Source organism: Balaenoptera acutorostrata, chromosome 7 (genome assembly GCF_949987535.1).
Source record: "Balaenoptera acutorostrata chromosome 7, mBalAcu1.1, whole genome shotgun sequence".
Classification (NCBI taxonomy): domain Eukaryota; kingdom Metazoa; phylum Chordata; class Mammalia; order Artiodactyla; family Balaenopteridae; genus Balaenoptera; species Balaenoptera acutorostrata.
In genome coordinates, this window is record NC_080070.1 from 73,571,137 (window position 1) to 73,592,229 (window position 21,093).

The following is a 21,093-nucleotide window of genomic DNA, read 5'->3' on the forward strand; positions in this document are numbered from 1 at the left end:
CAGCTTTCTCTATCACTTTACCCTTTTCTACCCTGCTAAATAGACGTGAGTGGCTGGGAGTAAAGGGTAGGAGGATCTCAGTGCCGGATTCTGTACTGTCTTCAGAATTGTGTCTCTTCCTCTTTTAACTAATCTTCCTTATGGGCCAAGCTTGTATGATTCTCTACCCTAAAGCATATTACCACCTTATCTCCCCACATTTGCTCAGTTTCTCACACAGAAAGATTTTTTTTGTGGGACACCTTCAACTCATGTTTCTGAACCTCGGGTTTTGGACACATGTTGGGTCCAGACCCTCCTACATATTTATAAAGTGATTTGAACTTTTGGGGAACTGTTTCCAGATTGAAAGATTTTAATTCTGGCAGTAAAATAAGACCTCTGTGGACAGTTACTCAGCAGACTACTAAAGCTGCCTTCATGTTTTGTGCACTAGTTACATTGTCAGAAATACTTGAAAGTTGAAAGCATATTGTTTTTTTAGAATAGTACATGAGGAAAAGCCTGGTGCACATTCCAGGTGAATTCTGAGGGGGGCAATAAGTTGCATATTGCTACGTTAATTCTAAAATACTATTATACACCACCAGCCATGTATGCAGCATAGCCTTGGAGAATTCTGCCCAGGATCCTGGCTAGACTCTTTTCCCTGTCATCCAACAGAGTACATTCCTGACCTTGAAAATGGGACACAGAATGATCCGTGCTTACTCATATATGTGATAAATAGGCTCTTTCTTTTTTCTCCTAATTATGCTGATCTTCTCTACAGTTAGTAAGATATCAGTCTCTTTGAGTTTGAATAGCCTCCTTTCAGTTTTAAAATTCTGTCTCTTCACGATCAACTTATTATTAGACGCAGTCTCTTTAGGTAATTGCTCTGTCTCTCAGCTTCCTCTCTCAAGGTGGCATTTGGGTGTCTGAGGGAGAGAGAGAGAGACCTGATGGGGTCCTTGGATACTCACTGTCCTCTGGATATTCAGGTTTCCATGGCAACCTCCTTAATCTACCTGATTGTTGCTGATTTCCCAGCATTTAAAACTGAGGTCAGCAGCTGAATTTCTCCTGGTTTCTGATTTCACTGCGAAATGGAGCTTGGTGGGGTTTGCAGGCTCCAACAGCCTCACCTCGGCTCTCCCTGTGCTGGGATCTTCCTGAGCTTCTGCTGTGGACTTCATTTGACTCCAACCATAGTTACTCTGTTTCAGGGGCTCTCCCATAGCATACACTTGGAAGACTGTGGGAGCTTGAGGCTTCCATTCCTACCACACAGGACCCAAGAGCATCTTAGGAATGCTTCAATCTGAACTTCCATTTACTTTTCACACTACTCCTTAGCCTCTTTAATGTGGTGCCCACACTTTGGTATAGACATGGACTACAAAACTCCTAAGTGTAAATGACACCAAAGATTTGCTTATTATCTTGTCAATTTACCTAACACATTTTCCTCTCTCTGAGATGTGCTCACTTACCATTCTTTACCTCCCCTGCTTCTGTCACAACTCTTCAGTTTGCCTTTCTCCAATATCTCATCACCATAAAGGATGGCTTCCAGCTTTTTCTTCCTGTCATCATATCCTATCTATAGCCTAGGTCAGCAAGCCCTCTGCTTGGGTGTCACAGGTAGAAAGAGTCTCTTCTCTGAACTATCATTCAGAGAAGCAGTGATAGCATTGTCTTGATGCTATCGCTAGCATAGGATTATAATCCGAGAGCACCAAGCTTAGTTTTTAATATGTAAAGGAGTTTGGAAAAAAAATCTTCGTTTACCACAAAATCTGGATTTTTATGTGTATTTATGAAAAATCTTTGTTTTGAATGTCAATTTCTTTATATTTCTTTTATATCAATCCTAATCTCCCTTTGATCTCATGTATCACTGCCCCATAATAATGCACATGTAATATGTATAAAAGAGATACTAAGAACCTGCTGTATAAAAAAAATTTAATTAAAAAAAATAATGCACATGTACGTGTGTGTATGTGTGTATTTGTACACGCACACGCACACATGTCAGGCAGAAGAATGAATTGGTGGGCAGACCAAGGGGAAGTAAATGTGGTGCATGGAAAAAACAAAGATAAAACACATTGATTTTTTTCAGATTATAATAGTTCTGGTTTTAAAAATTTGCCTTGCATCCCTTAAGAACTTTAGCAAGATCTTAGTTAGCAGCTAGTGTGGTCAGCAGGATTGCTTTCTGCTCCACTGCCATTTCTTTCCCCTTTGCTGGCCTAATCTATTATAATTTACATTATTTTACGTGTCCAGAGCCAACTCTATGCCACTTTTCTGATAGCTCTACCTTCAACTTCCAAATGCTAGAGCACCTGTCTTCTTACAGTTCTAAGCCCTTCTGGTCTCTACTTCCACCATTATTGTATTGCCAGCTCAGCTCCTTAATCCTGTTTATGTATATCCACCTGAGGTGAGTTTTTCTTGTTCTTTTCCTTTCCTGTCCAGCCACTCAATATCCCATTCCATGCCAGGAACCACCATCATTTGATGGAGTCAACCATCCTTTCTTACCTAGAGTTTTTACCTACTGTCAGGAAGTCTTGCACAGTTGAAATCAGCTCTCGTATGAAGGAGATCTTCTTGACACTATCACAAATATAGGGAAAGGTTTTTGACAATCTCTCCAACCAATAAGAGGGACATAGGGGGAGAAGAAATAACTTTTTGCCATTGAGAATGGCCGGAAGTGGATTTGGACATCTCTTCTAATGGTCGGGATTATGTAGGGAGAGTTCATGAGTCACGCATCCTTTTTTACCATTGGAACTCTTATTAAACTATAATATGCCTAATACATGTGGATAGGTTTTGGTAGCTAATTTTGGCAGCTGATGTCCCTGAAACACGATTTGGAACACAATGTCTTAGGGAAATATGCTTATAAATTGACTTATAAACAAGCTTTGGGGATGTAACCTTGTTATAGGCTGAATTGTGTTCCCCCAAAATGAATATGTTGAAGCCCTAACCCTTATGTGATTGAATTTGATAGGGTTTTTAGGAGGCAATTAAGGTTAAATGAGGTCATAAGGGTGGGATTCTAATTCAGGAGGGTTGGTGGCATCCTAAGAAGAAGAAGAGAGAGATCAGGCTCTCTCCATGTGCGCTCACTGAGGAAAGGCCATGTCAGGGCATAGTGAGAAGGCAACCATCTGCAAGCTTGGAAGAGAAATAAACCAGACATTAGATTGGCTGACACCTTTGTCTTGGATTTCTAGCCTCCAGAACTGTAAGAAATAAATTTCTGTTGTTTAAGCCACCCAGTGTATGTATTTTGTTGTGGCAGCTCAAGCTAAGAAAACCTTGTTCATACATTCAGAATTAAATACAATTACTCATTTATGAATAGGTTATATCTACAAAACTTACCACTATTACCACTTAGTTATAAGTTAAATGTACATAAAATATAGGTTAAAGTAGTATTTAGAGAAATGTTTTTTATGTTTAAATACAAGCAAATAAATGAATGATAAATCCCATAGATTCCTAAATAGAACCTGTTTAGGGATAAGCCTAAATTTTGGATGTGGTCAAAACTTCAAGCATCCATTGAGCATCTGTGTGCCTGGCACTAATCAATAACCATATCCTTATTTTTTTTTTTTTACATCTTTATTGGATTATAATTGCTTTACAATGTTGTGTTAGTTTCTGCTTTATAACAAAGTGAATCAGCTATATGTATACATATATCCCTTCCCTCTTGAGCCTCCCTCCCACCTTCCCCATCCCACCCCTATAGGTCATCACAAAGCACTGAGCTGATCTCCCTGTGCTATGCGGCTGCTTCCCACTAGCTATCTGTTTTACATTTGGTAGTGTATATATGTCCATGCCACTCTCTCACTTCTTCCCACCTTCCCCTTCCCCCTCCCCCTGTCCTCAAGTCCATTCTCTACGTCTTCGTCTTTATTTCTGTCCTGCCCCTAGGATCTTCAGAACCATTTTCTTTTTTTTTAGATTCCATATATATGTGTTAGCATACGGTATTTGTTTTTCTCTTTCTGACTTACTGCACTCTGTATGACAGACTTGAGGTCCATCCACCTCACCACAAATAACTCAATTTCGTTTCTTTTTATGGCTGAGTAATATTCCATTGTATATATGTGCCACATCTTCTTTATCCATTCCTCTGTTGATGGACACTTAGGTTGCTTCCATGTCCTGGCTATTGTAAACAGTGCTGCAATGAACATTGTGGTACATGACTCTTTTTGAATTATGGTTTTCTCAGGGTATATGCCCAGTGGTGGGATGGCTGGGTCGTTTGGTAGTTCTATTTTTAGTTTTTTTAAGGAACCTCCATACTGTTCTCCATAGTGGCTGTATCAGTTTACATTCCCACCAACAGTGCAAGAGGGTTCCCTTTTCTCCACACCCTCTCCAGCATTTATTGTTTGTAGATTTTTGATGATGGTCATTCTGACTGGTGTGAAGTGATACCTAATTGTGGTTTTGATTTCCATTTCTCTAATGATTAGTGATGTTGAGCATCCTTTCATGTGTGTTTTGGCAATCAGTATATCTTCTTTGGAGAAATGTCTATTTAGGTCTTCTGCCCATTTTTGGATTGGGTTGTTTGGTTTTTTTTGATATTCAGCTGCATGAGCTGCTTGTTAATTTTGGAGATTAATCCCTTGTCAGTTGCTTCATTTGCAAATATTTTCTCCCATTCTGAGGGGTTTCTTTCATCTTCTTTATGTTTTCCTTTGCTGTACAAAAGCTTTTAAGTTTCATTAGGTCCCATTTGTTTATTTTTGTTTTTATTTCAATTTCTCTAGGAGTGGGTCAAAAAGGATCTTCTTGCTAAGTGTTCTGCCTGTGTTTTCCTCTAAGAGTTTTATGGTGTCTGGCCTTACATTTAGGTCTTTAATTCATTTTGAGGTTTTTTTAGTGTATGGTGTTAGGGAGTGTTGTAATTTCATTCTTTTACATGTAGCTGTCCAGTTTTCCCGGCACCACTTATTGAAGAGGCTGTCTTTTCTCCATTGTATATTCTTGCCTCCTTTATCAAAGATAAGGTGACCATATGTGCGTGGGTTTATCTCTGGGTTTATTTCTATCCTGTTCCATTGATCTATATTTCTGTTTTTGTGCCAGTACCATACTGTCTTGATTACTGTAGCTTTGTAGTATCGTCTGAAGTCTGGGAGCCTGATTCCTCTAGCTCCGTTTTTCTTTCTCAAGATTGCTTTGGCTATTTGGGGTCTTTTGTGTTTCCATACAAATTGTGAAATTTTTTGTTCTAGTTCTGTGAAAAATGCCATTGGTAGTTTGATAGGGAATACACTGAATCTGTAGATTGCTTTGGGTAATATAGTCATTTTCACAGTGTTGATTCTTCCGATCCAAAAACATGGTATATCTCTCCATCTGTTTGTATCATTCTTAATTTCTTTCATCAGTGTCTTATAGTTTTCTGCATACAGGTCTTTTGTCTTCTTAGGTAGGTTTATTCCTAGGTATTTTATTCTTTTTGTTGCAGTGGTAAACGGGAGTGTTTCCTTAATTTCTCTTTCAGATTTTTCATCATTAGTGTGTAGGAATGCAAGAGATTTCTGTGCATGAATTTTGTATCCTGCTACTTTACCATATTCATTGATTAGCTCTAGGAGTTTTCTGGTAGCATCTTTAGGATTCTCTATGTATAGTATCATGTCATCTGCAAACAGTGACAGCTTTACTTCTTTTTCTCCAATTTGGATTCCTTTTATTTCTTTTTCTGACCGGTGTGAGGTGATACCTCACTGCAGTTTTGATTTGCATTTCTCTAATAATTAGTGATGTTGAGCATCATTTTATTTGCCTCTTGGCAATCTGTCTGTCTTCTTTGGAGAAATGTCTATTTAGACCTTACACCCATTTTTTGATTGGGTTGTTTGTTGTTTGTTGTTGTTTTTTTTTTTTTGATATTGAGCTGCATGAGCTGTTTGTATATTTTGGAGATTAATCCCTTGTCCGTCACTTCATTTGCAAATATTTTCTTCCATTCTGAGGACTATCTTTTTGTTTTGTTTATGGTTTACTTTGCTGTGCAAAAGTTTTTAAGGTTTTGATCCCATTTGTTTATTTTTATTTTCATTACTTCTGGGGGTGGATCAAAAAAGATCTTGCTGAAATTTATGTGAAACACTGTTCTGCCTATGTTTTCCTCTAGGAGTATTATAGTGTCTGGCATTACATTTAGGTCATTAATCCATTTTGAGTTTATTTTTGTATATGGTGTTAGGGAGTGTTCTGATTTCATTCTTTTACATGTCACTGTCCAGTTTTCCCAGCACCACTTACTGAAGAGATTGTCTTTTCTCTATTGTATAGTCTTGCCTCCTTTGTCGTAGATTAGGTGACCATAGGTGTGTGGGTTTATCTCTGGGCTTTCTATCCTGTTCCACTGATCTATATTTCTGTTTTGTGCCAGTACCAAACAGTTTTGATGACCATAGCTTTGTAGTATAGCCTGAAGTCAGGGAGCCTGATGCCTCCAGCTCCATTTTTATTTCTCAAGATTGCTTTAGCTATTCAGGGTCTTTTGTGTTTCCATACAAATTGTAAAATTTTTTGTTCCAATTCTGGGGAAAATGCCATTGGTAATTTGATAGGGATTACATTGAATGTGTAGATTGCTTTGAGTAGTTTAGTCATTTTGACAATATTGATTCTTCCAATCCAAGAATATGGTATATCTTTCCATCTGTCTGTGTCATCTTTTATTTCTTTCATCAGTGTCTTATAGTTTACTGAGTACAGGTCTTCTTTCTCCTTAGATAGGTTTATTCCTAGGTATTTTATTCTCTTTGATGTAATGGTAACTGGGATTGTTTCCTTGTTTTCTCTTTCTGATCTTTCATTGTTAGTGTGTAGGAATGCAAGAGATTTTTGTGTATTAATTTTGTATCCTGCAACTTTACCAGATTCATTGATGAGCTCTAGTAGTTTTCTGGTAACATCTTTAGGATTTTCTATGTATAGTATCATGTCATCTGCAAACAGTGACAGTTTTACGTCTTCTTTTCCAATTTGGATTCCTTTTATTTCTTCTTCTTCTCTGTGCCATAGCTAGGACTTCCAAATCTATGTTGAATAATAGTGGTGAGAGTGGATATCCTTGTCTTATTCCTGGTCTTAGAGGAAATGCTTTCAGTTTTTCACTATTGAGAATGTTATTTGCTGTGGGTTTGTTGTATATGGCCTTTATTATGTTGAGGTAGGTTCCCCCTAATCCCACTTTCTGGAGAGTTTTTATCATAAATGGGTGTTGAATTTTGTCAAAAGCTTTTTTTGCATCTGTTGAGATGACCATATTGTTTTTATTCTTCAGTTTGTTAATGTGGTGTATCACATTGATTGATTTGCATATATGGAAGAATCCTTGCATCCCTGCGATAAATCCCACTTGATCGTGGTTTATTATCCTTTTAATGTGTTGTTGGATTCTTGTTGTTGTAATTTGTTGAGGATTTTTACATCTATGTTCATCAGTGATATTGGCCTGTAGTTTTTTTTTTATGATATCTTTGTATGGTTTTGGTATCCAGGTGATGGTGGCCTCGTAGAATGAGGTTGGCAGTGTTCTTTCCTCTGCAATTTTTTTGGAAGAGTGTCAGGAGGATAGGTGTTAACTCTTCTCTAAATGTTTGATAGACTTCTCCTGTGAAGTCATCTGGTTCTGGACTTCTGTTTATTGGAAGTTTTAAAATCATAGTTTCAATTTCAGTACTCGTGATTGGTCTTTTCATATTGTCTATTTCTTCCTGGTTCAGTCTTGGAAGGTTGTACCTTGCTAAGAATTTGTGCGTTTCTTCTAGGTTGTCCATTTTATTGGTGTATAGTTGTTTGTAGTAGTGCCTTATGATGCTTTGTATTTCTGTGATGTCAGTTGTAACTTCTCCGTTTGCATTTCTAATTTTATTGATTTGAGTTCTCTCCCTTCTTTTCTTGATGAGTCTGTCTAACGGTTTATCAATTTTGTTTTTCTTCTCAAAGAACCAGCTTCTAGTTTTCTTTTGGGGTTTATTGATTTGTTTTATGTTTGCTTGCACCCCCAATAATTTTAAATCTGAAGAATGAGGACTTTCTATGGCACCTGTAGCTATGTAATGGTTGAAAATTGGTTTAAAAGTATCCAACACAATGTAAATGTTTTTTATTTTTTAGCTTGAACAACCATTTTCCTGAAGGCTGTATCCTCATGAAGCTCAAATAACTACTTACTTACAGTGGTTTAGTAAAAAAATAAAACTCTCAATTTAGAGGGTAAATGATTAGGTTCTAAGGTTCATTTGATGATTCCTTTACTTTTTAGTTGATAGTGTTGACCATGATGGTGTTGACTATGACATGGGCTGAATGTCCTTAGAAAGTAAGTGTTACTTCAGGAGTATGGTAGAAAGGCATGTGTTGTCAGGGTCAGAGCTCTGTGTGAGGGTCCTCAGACCTGCTGGGTAGCCTCTCTAAGCCACAGTATGTTCGTTCAATAACCACTTCTTAGGCCTCAACTATGTGTTAGGCATTACAAAAATGAGTGTAATAGCTGAAATAGTAGTAGCTAACAGTTGCATATCACGTACTCATTTAATCCTCCCCAACCTCATATGCAGATGGCACTTTAAAAAGCTGGTATTTCATTGGTAAGAGAAAGCACAGAGTTGTTAATTAATTGATTGCCCATTGTCATTCACCTTTTAGTGGTGAAGTCATAATTTCACCTGGACAGTTTAATTCCAGAATCTTCTCTCTTTACCACTTTACTGTTGTTGAGAGAATCTTAATATTCTATTTATTTATTTAGTGTTCTCATTTATTATGTATTTACTCATTGTTCTTAACAGAATTTAAGTTGTTAAGGCTGTCATGAGAAAAAGCATGTGAAAATGCTTAGGAAACTGCTTAGTGCATTGTGAATGAGTTATTATTTATTGTGTTTGTTCCCTGTCATTAGGCCTCTTCAATTTAGTTCTTCTTTTTAAAAAAATTCTGTATTTTGTGTCAGAGTTCCCTTCTTTGAGCCATTTGAGAAGTCTTGATATTTGCACAGTCACAAATTTCTTTATTGCATTTCCCAGTGCTCCAACTGTGTCCTAAAATAAGAGACTTCTACAGCTTGATACTGTTATTTTGTTATATTATGACATATTTATACATTAAAAATATGTAACATATATGACAATTATAAACCACTACTATTGCACTTTTCTTGTCCTTGTTGTAAATGTTCTCTTAATGCGTCCCCAAAAAAAGAGTAAACAGCATTTTATAAAGGTAAATCCAAAATATTGGTTCATGCTTTGTTTTGATAATAATGTTCTCTAGTATAGGAGCAGCCATATATTTTAATGGCCTATCTAATTTTAATAATACTAGTTTGCACTGACTAGCTGCCAAACTGTACTAAATGTTAAGCTTCTACTTTGAAAGTCAAATCTCTCCTTGCAGTTGAGTGTTGAGAATATTTTAAGTGTGAGGACCACACACTCCCTCCATTTAGTTGGAGAACCTGAACTGCGGTTGCTCCTTCCTCCTCACTGACTGCTACTGCTACCTGCCTAATAATTGTTTTTGGCTCCCCGTAAACCTGCAGCCAGAAAGGTATTTGAATTTTCCCCCTCTAGCACTTGCAAATCCGATTTTTATGTATAGCTAAGTGCTCTTAGCTTTCACTCTATCTACTACTGGGGCCTGGTTTCTAGCAAGCCTGTAGCTACGCCAGATCTGGCCTATGTAATGCTGTTTGTAATGAGAAATCTAAACAGGGAACGGCAGTGAGGCATGGCAGGAATGTGTTTCCATTGGAGAAGTCAGTGTAGAGAAAAAGTATAAGCAAAGCCGTGTGCAGAAGGCCTTTTCAGCTGGCCAAGACAGAAGACTAATGTTATTGTACATAGGCTGTTACCGTGCCAGCCCTTCCTCACAAATTTGCTTTCTCTCTCTCTCCCCTCTCCTGAACCTTCCTCCCCCCTCCCTCTTTCATCTACTCCTTCTCCTTCTCTCCCTCTCTCTTCTGCGGGCTCTGCTCACTGTTTGCTCAGGTGGACAGTGACACCATTTGGAATGAGCTGCACTCGTCCGGTGCTGCACGCATGGCTGTTGGCTGTGTCATCGAGCTGGCTTCCAAAGTGGCCTCAGGAGAGCTGAAGGTGAGGTCTGGATTGCATTAAGTGTGGGAAATCCAGAGGAGACGCTGAAACAGAGATGTTGTTGTTTGGGAATTGTGGGGAGTGTGGTGTGGTAATAAAAGGAAAGGGGCGGAGGGAAGAGGGCAAAGAGATGGCCACTAAGGTGTGATAATAACTAGTGTGTAGGTAGGTAGTAGCTGATCGTGCTCCCAGGGCCTTCCTCTCCTTGGGGAAACTCTGCGGTTAGGGCACTCTGGTGTATTTTTAAGAGCATAGAAATGGTGAGTAAAGCTATGGTCCAGGTTAAAAATACCCAGTATATACATACCAGTCATGCCCTCCTGGGATTCTCTTTTGAAGCGACATAAAACATATGATTACTGAGTACTGTGTATAAGCTCAGAATACCACCCAGAGAGAAGGGGTTGGGGGTGGGGAGAAAGGTAAATATCAGATGGGAAGGATTGGGAGGAAGAAGGAAATTGTTGACTAGAAGGGTAATGATCCAGAGTATGTTTTTCCATGAAAGAACTTCAGAAATGAACTACGCTTTATTGTTCTTTTCTTTCTACGGTCTCTTCTTTTCTACATCATGTGAAAAGAACAATGTCCAAACCCCAACGTTTCCCAGTCTAAACAATTTATAAAAGCCAGAGACCTGACAGACGTTGACATTTTATTTGGTATTTTAACAGTGCTATTTAAAGGTATACCATGTGCATCTTGAATGCAGTTGCCCCAATAAACTTTGTTGGTGCTAACATAGCTTTTTAATGCACTGGTTCACACACTTCATAATGAAATCTGGGCAGTGATTGATTTGGTATTTTTAGCAGTTGTGGGGCTTAGGGGAAATATATTGTAACCAACAATATAGGCACTGTGAGTTTTGTTCATCTAAAATAAAATCTAATTAGGATTATTTTTCTTTATGCCTAATGAATTTTTATTCAATTACACCTGACTATTTCACTTGTGATTAAAAATGCAGGGTAGGAATGTGCACTTTACAATGCATTATCTGCCCCAGAAGTCTTTGCTCTAACTCTTTAAGTCAAAACCTACAGAAATAGCATTATGATAAGGTGGGCTATATTTAAAAAAAAAAAAACAAACAAAAAAAAAAATATATATATATATATGCGCCTCATGTTAGGTTGACATGATCAGCATTAGGATATTAATTGCTCATCTCAGGAGATTTCTTAGGCCATTAATGTGGTGCTTAATACTCAGTCTTTACCTTTGATAACGAGCTATTGAAAAGAAGAAAGGAATCAGCCTTATGGAGAGGTTTTGGCTCTCTCTCAGTAGCACTTGAGGAATAATTCTTCTTGTTTGAATATGTCACTTGTAGCACTAGAATCAATTGACATTTTTAAAGAAGTATTTGAGAGTCTTATTTTCAAAAGAATTCAAATGACAGACAGCAGCCAGGCCACAATATTATAATTTTTAAAAGATTATGCTGGCACAGACCCACTTAATAAAAAACAAAAATGATTGTTAGCATTTCACAGTTTCTAATTGTTTTGATTTTGTTGAAGTTTAATCAATAATTCTGAAACCTTCTCAAGTAGAATGCCCACATATTACACTCAAAATCATCATTGCTGTTAACCTCACAGTGCAGAATTGCCAAATGTATGTGTGAAGAGTGTTGAACAAAAACCTGATTATATTTTTTAGGAGGTAGTCATTTAAAATAGCCAACTACAAACAGAGTGTCAACAGTACATAGTATGGACATGCTGACCACCAGCTGTACTAACTAGCATTGGCTGTTTATGTTAAGATCAAGGATTCATACAAATGCTTTTCCTCCCCTTGGTTGAGAAATCAGCAAGTATGATTAAAAAAGAGAAGAATAGGGAAAAAGAGCCAGCATAAAAATCAAGAAACATTGATCCAGGCTCTGCCACTTAAATGCTGTGTCACTTGTGGCAAATCACTTAATATCTCTAGGCCTCAGTATCTCGTTCCACAAAATCAGTAGGGTAGAATTGATAATGTTGAAGGTTGTACCTGGTTTTGACATTCTGAGCTATTTGCAAATGAGACGTGGATCTGGTTATCAGTTATATACACCATGACATACCCAATAGTAGATATTCCACAACTGATTTCACCTTCCTTTGCTGAATATTCCAGGCAGTGTAGCTGGTTTATCTTTCTGATTGTTAGCCCAAAGTAAAAGTCCAAGACAGGCAGGACCATAACAAACGGACTAGTGCTGACAGACCCAGAGACTGAATCCTTTTGTTGCCAATAATTTGATGAGGCCTATGGGAATACCACTGTAGATAGCCAAGAATTGCAGTAGGTAGCCATGTTCAGGGACCTCTAGCTAACCAAAAATGTTACTCAGTGTCTACCTGTTCCAGACTCCAGTATGACTGGGCAGGTACACCTGCTGGCCAGGAGCATTAACACTCATGGCTGTGGAATCACTTCATTCAGATCTAGGAAGAAAATAGGGAAGCTTATCTGAGGACACTGGTAAGTTATCCTCTGATAAGAGATGTGAACAAAGAAAACTTTAGTGTTTTGTTGATCATTTTCTGCATCTACATTCAGTTGTCACATGTTCTACCTCTTTCTCCCAGTAAATCTATAACTTGAAACAACATTGACATATTGAAAGACTGCATTTTGCGAGTCTGCACTCATTTTGCTCGGAAATCAGAGAAGAATTAAGAGCTTTATTTCAAATAGGGTGGGCCTGGATGGGGTGCTGAACTGAGAGGTTCGAGATAGCTGGAGGGAGGTCACCAAACTCGTAGGGGATGGGGACCTAGGAGATAAGAAGGGCGCCCAAACAAGGAAAATGCCAAAGGCAAATTTCATTACCTGGAATTTTTCCTTGATATTGAGCTTGATCATGATTGTTCCCCTGACTTTTGACAGGGTCTGTCCTTTCTTCACCTGCAGATACTAATGGGCTAAAGGAATTAGAGGTATAATCCAGGCACAGGGAGTGGGTCTCATGTTGATGCTTAAACTGAGCGTGTGCAGCAAACTACAGCAGTAAGTGGGTGTATTTTTTGCACAGCATGGACATGCTCAGTGGAGTTCAGTGGAAATTATGGGGACTTCCAAGTTTTCCAGGTTTTTAATAAGATACTTTAAAAAACCCATGCAAGTGGAAATTTCTCAAACCTACAAATACCCAAGTTGGCTATTTCTCAGAATCTAGAACTAGGGAACATAAATATTTTGGAAATGCTGACATGTTTGTTGTATTGGAAACTATAATTGGAAGAATAGTTATCTCAAAATGGTTTTATTGTTCTAAAGGTCATTTAAGGAAGTATGTCTAGAAATAGAAATATCTTTAAAAGATGAGCATTTTTCAAGTTATAAATATTCAATACTTCGTTCAAAAAATGGTGCCAAATATCATGTTGTACACCTTAAAGTATATAATTTTTATTTGTCAGTTATGCCTCAATATATCTGGAAAAAAATGATTCAACAGTTATCCAGTTTTACTGTAAGAATGCCCTTTGATGCTATTTTGGCAATGCTGTAATTTCATAAAAAAGTAAAAATTGCTTTAGTTGTCTGGAAATTTTTGTCAAGAAAATTCCCACCTGATTATCTGAAAAATGTATGGATTTCTTTACTGTTTGAATGGATATTGTGATACCATGTTGCTAATAATACCTGCCATTCATTAAGTATCTACTCTAGGTTGGGCAGTTTACATGTAATTTGTCATTATTCTCACAACGTCCACCAAAAGTAAGTACCACCAATAGGATAGCAGCTCAGAGACATCAAGTAACTTTTTACGATCCTGCACCCAGTTTAATAAATGGCAAAGCCTGTCTAAGTGTCACAATCCTCTCTTCTCTTTCAATACTTGATAAGGAATTTCTTGTAGAGGTAGCACAAATATGTAAGAAAAAAGGGGTTAAAGCTATCTTTTTAAAATAGTCTAGATTCTTTCCTTTTTATTACTCTAAAACATTTAATACAGACAAAAAAATAAGGAGTTACATTAATAACTTACAAATCATAATAATATGGTTGGATGTGAGCCCTTCATCCAACTAAAGAAATAGTACTGTGCTAACACTATTAAAGTTCTTTCAGTACTTATCTCATTCCTATCTTTTGACCCAGGAGTAATTATTAATCTGTTGTAATTTTTAAATTATTCCTTTCCCTTTAATAGTGTTAACCATATGTTGTAGATCTTTATAAAAAATGGAATCTTATTGAGTGTGTTATTCCTCAGATTTCTCTCCCCCAACTTAAAATCATGTTATGAGGATTTATCCTATTTACATAGCTGTGATTTATTTGTTTTCCTTGTACATCATAATTTGTTTATTCATTCTTCTGTTGGACAGTATAGTTGTTTCCAGGTTTTTGCTCTTTTGATCAGTGCTGCTGTGAACACTCTTGAACTATGACATAACTAAGGGTAAAATGGTAAGCTCCTAGGATAGAAACATAATAAATTTCAGAGAGTAATGCAAGGTAGAATTCCAAAGTCATTTTGCCACAATGACATCAGCAAAAATAAAAATTTAAACCTCTGAAAATTCTTCACTCCATGAAATCAGTGACAAAACTGGCAAAATTTATCAGAATTAATTTTTAAAAATCTTTTATTGGAGTATAGTTGCTTTACAATGTTGTGTTAGTTTCTGCTCTACAGCAAAGTGAATCGGCCACACATATACGTGTATCCCCTCTTCCTCGGATTTCCTTCCCATTTAGGTCACCACAGCACTGAGTAGAGTTCCCTGTGCTATACAGTCTGTTCTCATTAGTTATCTATTTTATAAATAGTAGTGTATATATGTCAATCCCAATCTCCCAATCCCTCCCACCTCCCTTCCCCCCTTGGTATCCATATGTTTCTTCTCTATGTCCGTGTCTCTATTTCTGCTTTGCAAATAAGTTCATCTATACCATTTTTCTAGATTCCACATATATGCATTAACATATGATACTTGTTTTTCTGACTTAATTCACTCTGTATGACAGTCTCTAGGTCCATCCACGTCTCTACACATGACCCAATTTCGTTCCTTTTTATGGCTGAGTAATATTCCATTGTATATGTACCACATCTTTATCCATTCCTCTGTTGATGGATATTTAGGTTGCTTCCATATCCTGGCTATTGTAAATATTGCTGTAGTGAACATTGGGGTGCATGTATCTTTTGAATTATGGTTTTCTCAGGGTATATGCCCAGTAGTGGGATTGCTGGGTCGTATGGTAGTTCTATTTTTAGTTTTTTAAGAAACCTCCATACTGTTCTCCATAGTGGCTGTACCAATTTACATTTCCACCAACAGTGCAAGAGGGTTCCCTTTCCTCCACACCCTCTCCAGCATTTATTGTTTGTAGATTTTTTGATGATGGCCATTCTGACGGGTGTGAGATGATACCTCATTGTAGTTTTGATTTGCATTTCTCTAATGATTAATGATGTTGAGCATTCTTTCATGTGTCTGTTGGCCATCTGTATATCTTCTTTGGAGAAATGTCTATTTAGGTCTTCTGCCCATTTTTTAATTGGGTTGTTTGTTTTTTTTTATATGGAGCTGCATGAACTGTTTGTATATTTTGGAGATTTCATCCCTTGTCAGTTGCTTCATTTGCAAATATTTTCTCGCATTCTGAGGATTATCTTTTCCTCTTGTTTATGGTTCCCTTTGCTGTGCAAAAGCTTTTAAGTTTAATTAGGTCCCATTTATTTTTGTTTTTATTTTCATTACTCGAGGCGGTGGGTCAAAAAAGATCTTGCTGTGATTTATGTCAAAGGGTGTTCTGCCTATGTTTTCCTCTAGGAGCTTTATAGTGTCTGGCCTTACATTTAGGTCTTAAATCCATTTTGAGTTTATTTTTGTGTATGGTGTTAGGGAGTGTTCTAATTTCATTCTTTTACATTTAGCTCTCCAGTTTTCCCAGCACCACTTATTGAAGAGATTGTCTTTTCTCCATTGTATATCCTTCCCTCCTTTGTCATAGATTAGGTTACCATAGGTGCGTGGATTTATCTCTGGGCTTTCTATCCTGTTCCATTGATTTATATTTCTTCTTTTGTGCCATCAACCATAGTGTCTTGATGACTGTAGCTTTGCAGTATAGCCTGAAGTCAGGGAGCCTGATTCCTCCAGCTCCATTTTTCTTTCTTAAGATTGCTTTGGCTATTCGGAGTCTTTTGTGTTTCCATACAAATTGTAAAATTTTTTTGTTCTAATTTTGTGAAAAATGCCATTGGTAATTTGATAGGAAAAAAAGAAAATTACAGACCAATATCACTGATGAACATAGACACAAAAATCCTCAACAAAATACTAGCAAACAGAATCCAACAACATATTAAAAAGATCATACATCATGATCAAGTGGGATTTATCCCAGGGATGCAAGTATTGTTCAGTATACGCAAGTCAATCAGCGTGACACACCACACTAACAAATTGAAGAATAAAAACCATATGATCATCTCAATAGATGCAGAAAAAGCTTTTGACAAAATTCAACACCGATTTATGACAAAAGCTCTCCAGAAAGTGGGCATAGAGGGAACCTACCTCAACATAATAAAGGTCGTATGTGACAAACCTGTAGCAAGCATCATTCTCAATGGTGAAAAACTGAAAGCATTTCCTGTAAGATCAGGAACAAGACAAGGATGTCCACTCTCGCCACTCTTATTCAGCATAGTTTTGGAAGTCCTAGTCATGGCAGAGAAGAAAAAGAAATAAAAGGGATCCAAATTGTAAAAGAAGAAGTAAAACTGTCACTGTTTGCAGATGACATGATATTGTACATAGAAAATCATAAAGATGCCCCCACAAAACTAGTAGAGCTCATCAGTGAATTTGGTAAAGTTGCAGGATACAAAATTAACGCACAGAAATCTTTTGCATTCCTATACACTTACAATGAAAAATCAGAAAGAGAAATTAAGGAAACAGTTCCATTTACCATTGCAACAAAAAGAATAAAATACCTAGAAATAAACCTACCTAAAGAGGAAAACAACCTGTACTCAGAAAACTAAAGATACTGATGAAAGAATTCAAAGACAACACAAACAGATGGAGAGATTTGCCATGTTCTTGGATAGGATGAATCAATATTGTGAAAATGGCTACACTACTCAAAGCAATCTACAGATTCAGTGCAATCCCTATCAAATTACCAATGGCATTTTTCGCAGAATTAGAATTAATTATTTTTAAAACCCAGGAAATTAGCCAAAAGCTTGTAACATCTCAGGAAGCATGTATTCAAAAGAAAACTGGCTAAATCTTCATGAGAACAGTGAACATTGTGGTGTTTTAATTCACCCTTTCCAGTTCCCCAATAGTCTTATTCCCAATGAAAACCAGTAATTTAGCAGTCTCCAGACAGGGCAGAATGGGGTTGAAGCTTCTTCAAAGCCTCATTCCCAGAAAATTTTCATTATTTGGCCTGTCTGGTCCTTCAGTACAAGTTTTCAGTTACAAAGTTGTCTTTATTTGGCTGGACTTAGAGTGAAAAGCCTTTTCCTCAGAAGCACTTGTTGAAAAAAATTAAAGGTAATTGGTTAACTTACGGCTGCCTGAAGTGGTGGACAACAGTAGAGAAAACAACAAACTAACTGAAAGCTTCCAGAAAAAACTGGGGAATGAGATGTGCATAAGCGCTATGACAAGCCCTATCAGACTCCTCAGAATCTAGAAGGGCATGTGTCTGATAGGGCTGTGTGCATACTCAGGGCTGTGTTCACACCACAGTCAGGAAAGACTGAAAGGCCCTAAAGTCTCATCTCAAGCTGACTTTGAGGCTCTGCTGATACCAGAAGTAAAGGCCAAGGAAGAGCTGCCAAGGAAGAGCTGTGAGATCTCTGACCCAGTATTGAAAGTGTGTCCAACACACATGGGCAGGGCCCCTTATAAAAGGCTGGGGACTGTTGGTTCCAGGCATTTAAGGAAATCTCTGTCTGATTATTAACTGACCAGCCACTGAATTAAGCAAACAAAGACTTCAGTCCCACACTCAACATAGAATACAGTCTTTATAGAATTAGTTCAGAAGAATCAACAAGCAAAGAAAACAACAATGACAAACCCTAGGGAGTGGTAAAAATCTGATTTCCAGAATTGTCATATTATATTGTTTAAAATACCCAGTTTGCTACATAAAACTATGAGAGATGCAAAGAAGCACATGAATTCACATGAAGAAATAATGAGCATCTGTAAAAGTAACTACATAAATAAATATAATTGATACTAGAATTGTATTTTTTGTTTGTAACTCTTATTCTTCTCAGATTTAAAAGACAACTGCATAAAACAATAACCGTAAATCAGTGTATAAGGATGTAGTTTGTATAACAGTAGCAGCATGAAGTAGGGGATTGGGAATGGAGCTATATAATAGCAAAACAAAGTTTTTGGATACTGTTAAAATGTGGCTCATGTCTGAACTAGATTGTTAAAAGTTAAGATGCTAATTATAATCCGCTGGACAACAGGCAAGAAAATAGGTCAAAAATATGTTAAAAGAAATGACCAGGAAATTAAAATGCTACACTAGAGAATATCTATTTAACTTAAAAGAAGACAGTGTAATGGAGGAGTTGAGGAACAAAAAAAGGTGACATATAGAGAACAAATACCTAAGTCATTGTGCCAATTTCAAACCCCACCAGCAGCACATAAGAATTTCCAGGGCTCTCCACTTCTGTCTGTATTTGGCATTTTCAGATTTTTAAATGTTTGCAAATCTTACATGAAAATATGCTCGGGCTTCCCTGGTGGTGCAGTGGTTGAGAATCTGCCTGCCAGTGCAGGGGACACGGGTTCGAGCCCTGGTCTGGGAAGATCCCACATGCCGCGGAGCAACTAAGCCCTTGAGCCACAACTACTGAGCCTGCGCGTCTGGAGCCTGTGCTCCACATCAAGAGAGGCCGTGACAGTGAGAGGACCGCTCACCGCGATGAAGAATGGCCCCCACTCGCCGCAACTAGAGAAAGCCCTCGCACAGAAACGAAGACCCAACACACCCAAAAATAAATAAATTAATTAAAAAAAAAAAAAAAAAGAAAATATGCTCAATATCACAAATCATCGGGAAAATGCAAATTAAAACCACAGTGAGATGTCACCTCAAACCTGTCAGAATGGCAACAAATAATGAATGTTGGTGAGGATGTGGAGAAGAGGGAACCCACATACACTGTTGGTGGGAATGTAAATTGGTACAGCAACTATGGAAAACAGTATGGAGGTTCCTCAAAAAATTAAAAATAGAACTACCATAGGATCCAGCAGTTCTACTCCTGGGTATATATCCAAAAAAGCAAAAACACTGAATCAAAAAGATACATTGAACCCTATGTTCACAGCAGCATTATTTACAATAGCCAAGATATGGAAATAACCTAAGTGTCCATCAACAGATGAATGGATAAAGAAAATGTGGTATATATAAACAATGGGATATTACTCAGCCATAAAAATGAATGAAATTTTGCCATTTGCACCAATGTGGATGGGGCTGGAGGGTATCATGCTTAGTGAAGTAAGTTAGAGAAAGACAAATACTATATGTTTTCACTTGTTTTTGGAATCTAAAAAAAATCAAACAAGTAAATGTAACAAAACAGAAACAGACTCACAGTTACAGAAAATAAACTAGTGTTTACCAGTGTGGACAGGAGCCAAACCAGGGAAGGAGATTAAGAGGTACAAACTCCTAGGTATAAAAGTATAAGGATATAATGTGCAGCATAGGTATTATCGCCAATATTTTATGATAACTTTATTTATTTTTGTAAATTGGAATATGATTGCTTTACAATATTGTGTTAGTTTCTGCAGTACAGTGAAGTGAATCAGCTATATGTATAACCATATCCCCTCCCTCTTGGACCTCCCTCCCCCCCCCATCCCACCCATCTAAGTCATCACAGAGCACCAAGCTGAGCTCCCTGTGCTATACAGCAGGTTCCCACTAGCTATCTAGTTTACACATGGCAGTGTATTTATGTCAAACCTAATCTCCCAATTCGTCTGACCCTCCCTTTCCCCTCCGAGTCCATACGTCCATTCTCTACATCTGTGCCTGTATTCCTGCCCTGCAAATAGGTTCATCTGTACCGTTTTTCTAGATTCCACATATATGCATTAATATATGATATTTGGTTTTCTCTTTCTGGCTTACTTCACTCTGTGTGACAGACTCTAGGTCCATCCACATCTCCACAAATGACCCAATTTCATTCCTTTTTATGGCTGAGTAATATTCCATTGTATATATGTACCACATCTTCATTATCCATTCATTTGTCGCTGGACATTTAGGTTGTTTCCATGTCCTGGCTATTGTAAATAGTGCTGCAGTGAACATTTGGGTACATATGTCCTTTTGAATTATGGTTTTCTCAGGGTGCGTGTCCAGTAGTGGGATTGCTGGGTCATATGGTACTTCTACTTTTAGATTTTTAAGGAACCTCCATACTGTTCTCCATAGTGACTGTATCAATTTACATTGTCACCAACAGTGCAAAAGGGTTCTCTTTTCTCCACACCCTCTCCAGCATTTATTGTTTGTAGCTTTTTTGATGATGGCCATTCTGACTGGTGTGAGGTGAGACCTCATTGTAGTTTTGATTTGCATTTCTTTAATAATTAGTGCTATTGAGCATCTTTTCATCTGCCTCTTGGCCAACTGTATGTCTTCTTTGGTGAAATGTCTGTTTAGGTCTTCCGCCCATTTTTTAATTGGGTTGTTTATTTTTTTGATATTCAGCTCCATGAGCTGTTTGTATATTTTGGAGATTAATTCTTTCTCCATTGCTTCATTTGCAAATATTTTCACTCATTTTGAGGGTTGTCTTTTCGTCTTGTTTATGGTTTCCTTTGCTGTGCAAAAGCTTTTAAGTTTAATTAGGTCCTATTTGTTTATTTCTGTTTTTATTTTCATT

At 37.4% G+C, this 21,093-nt stretch overlaps 1 protein-coding gene across 1 annotated transcript in view; it reads left to right on the forward strand.

Annotated features, from left to right (window-relative positions):
* HDAC9 (histone deacetylase 9) overlaps positions 1–21,093 on the forward strand; it is a 572,450-nt gene that overhangs the window by 307,883 nt on the left and 243,474 nt on the right. The window contains exon 17 of the mRNA XM_057549729.1: positions 10,056–10,163. Coding sequence (XP_057405712.1) covers positions 10,056–10,163 — 108 coding nt within the window. The remainder of the gene's footprint in view (positions 1–10,055; positions 10,164–21,093) is intronic.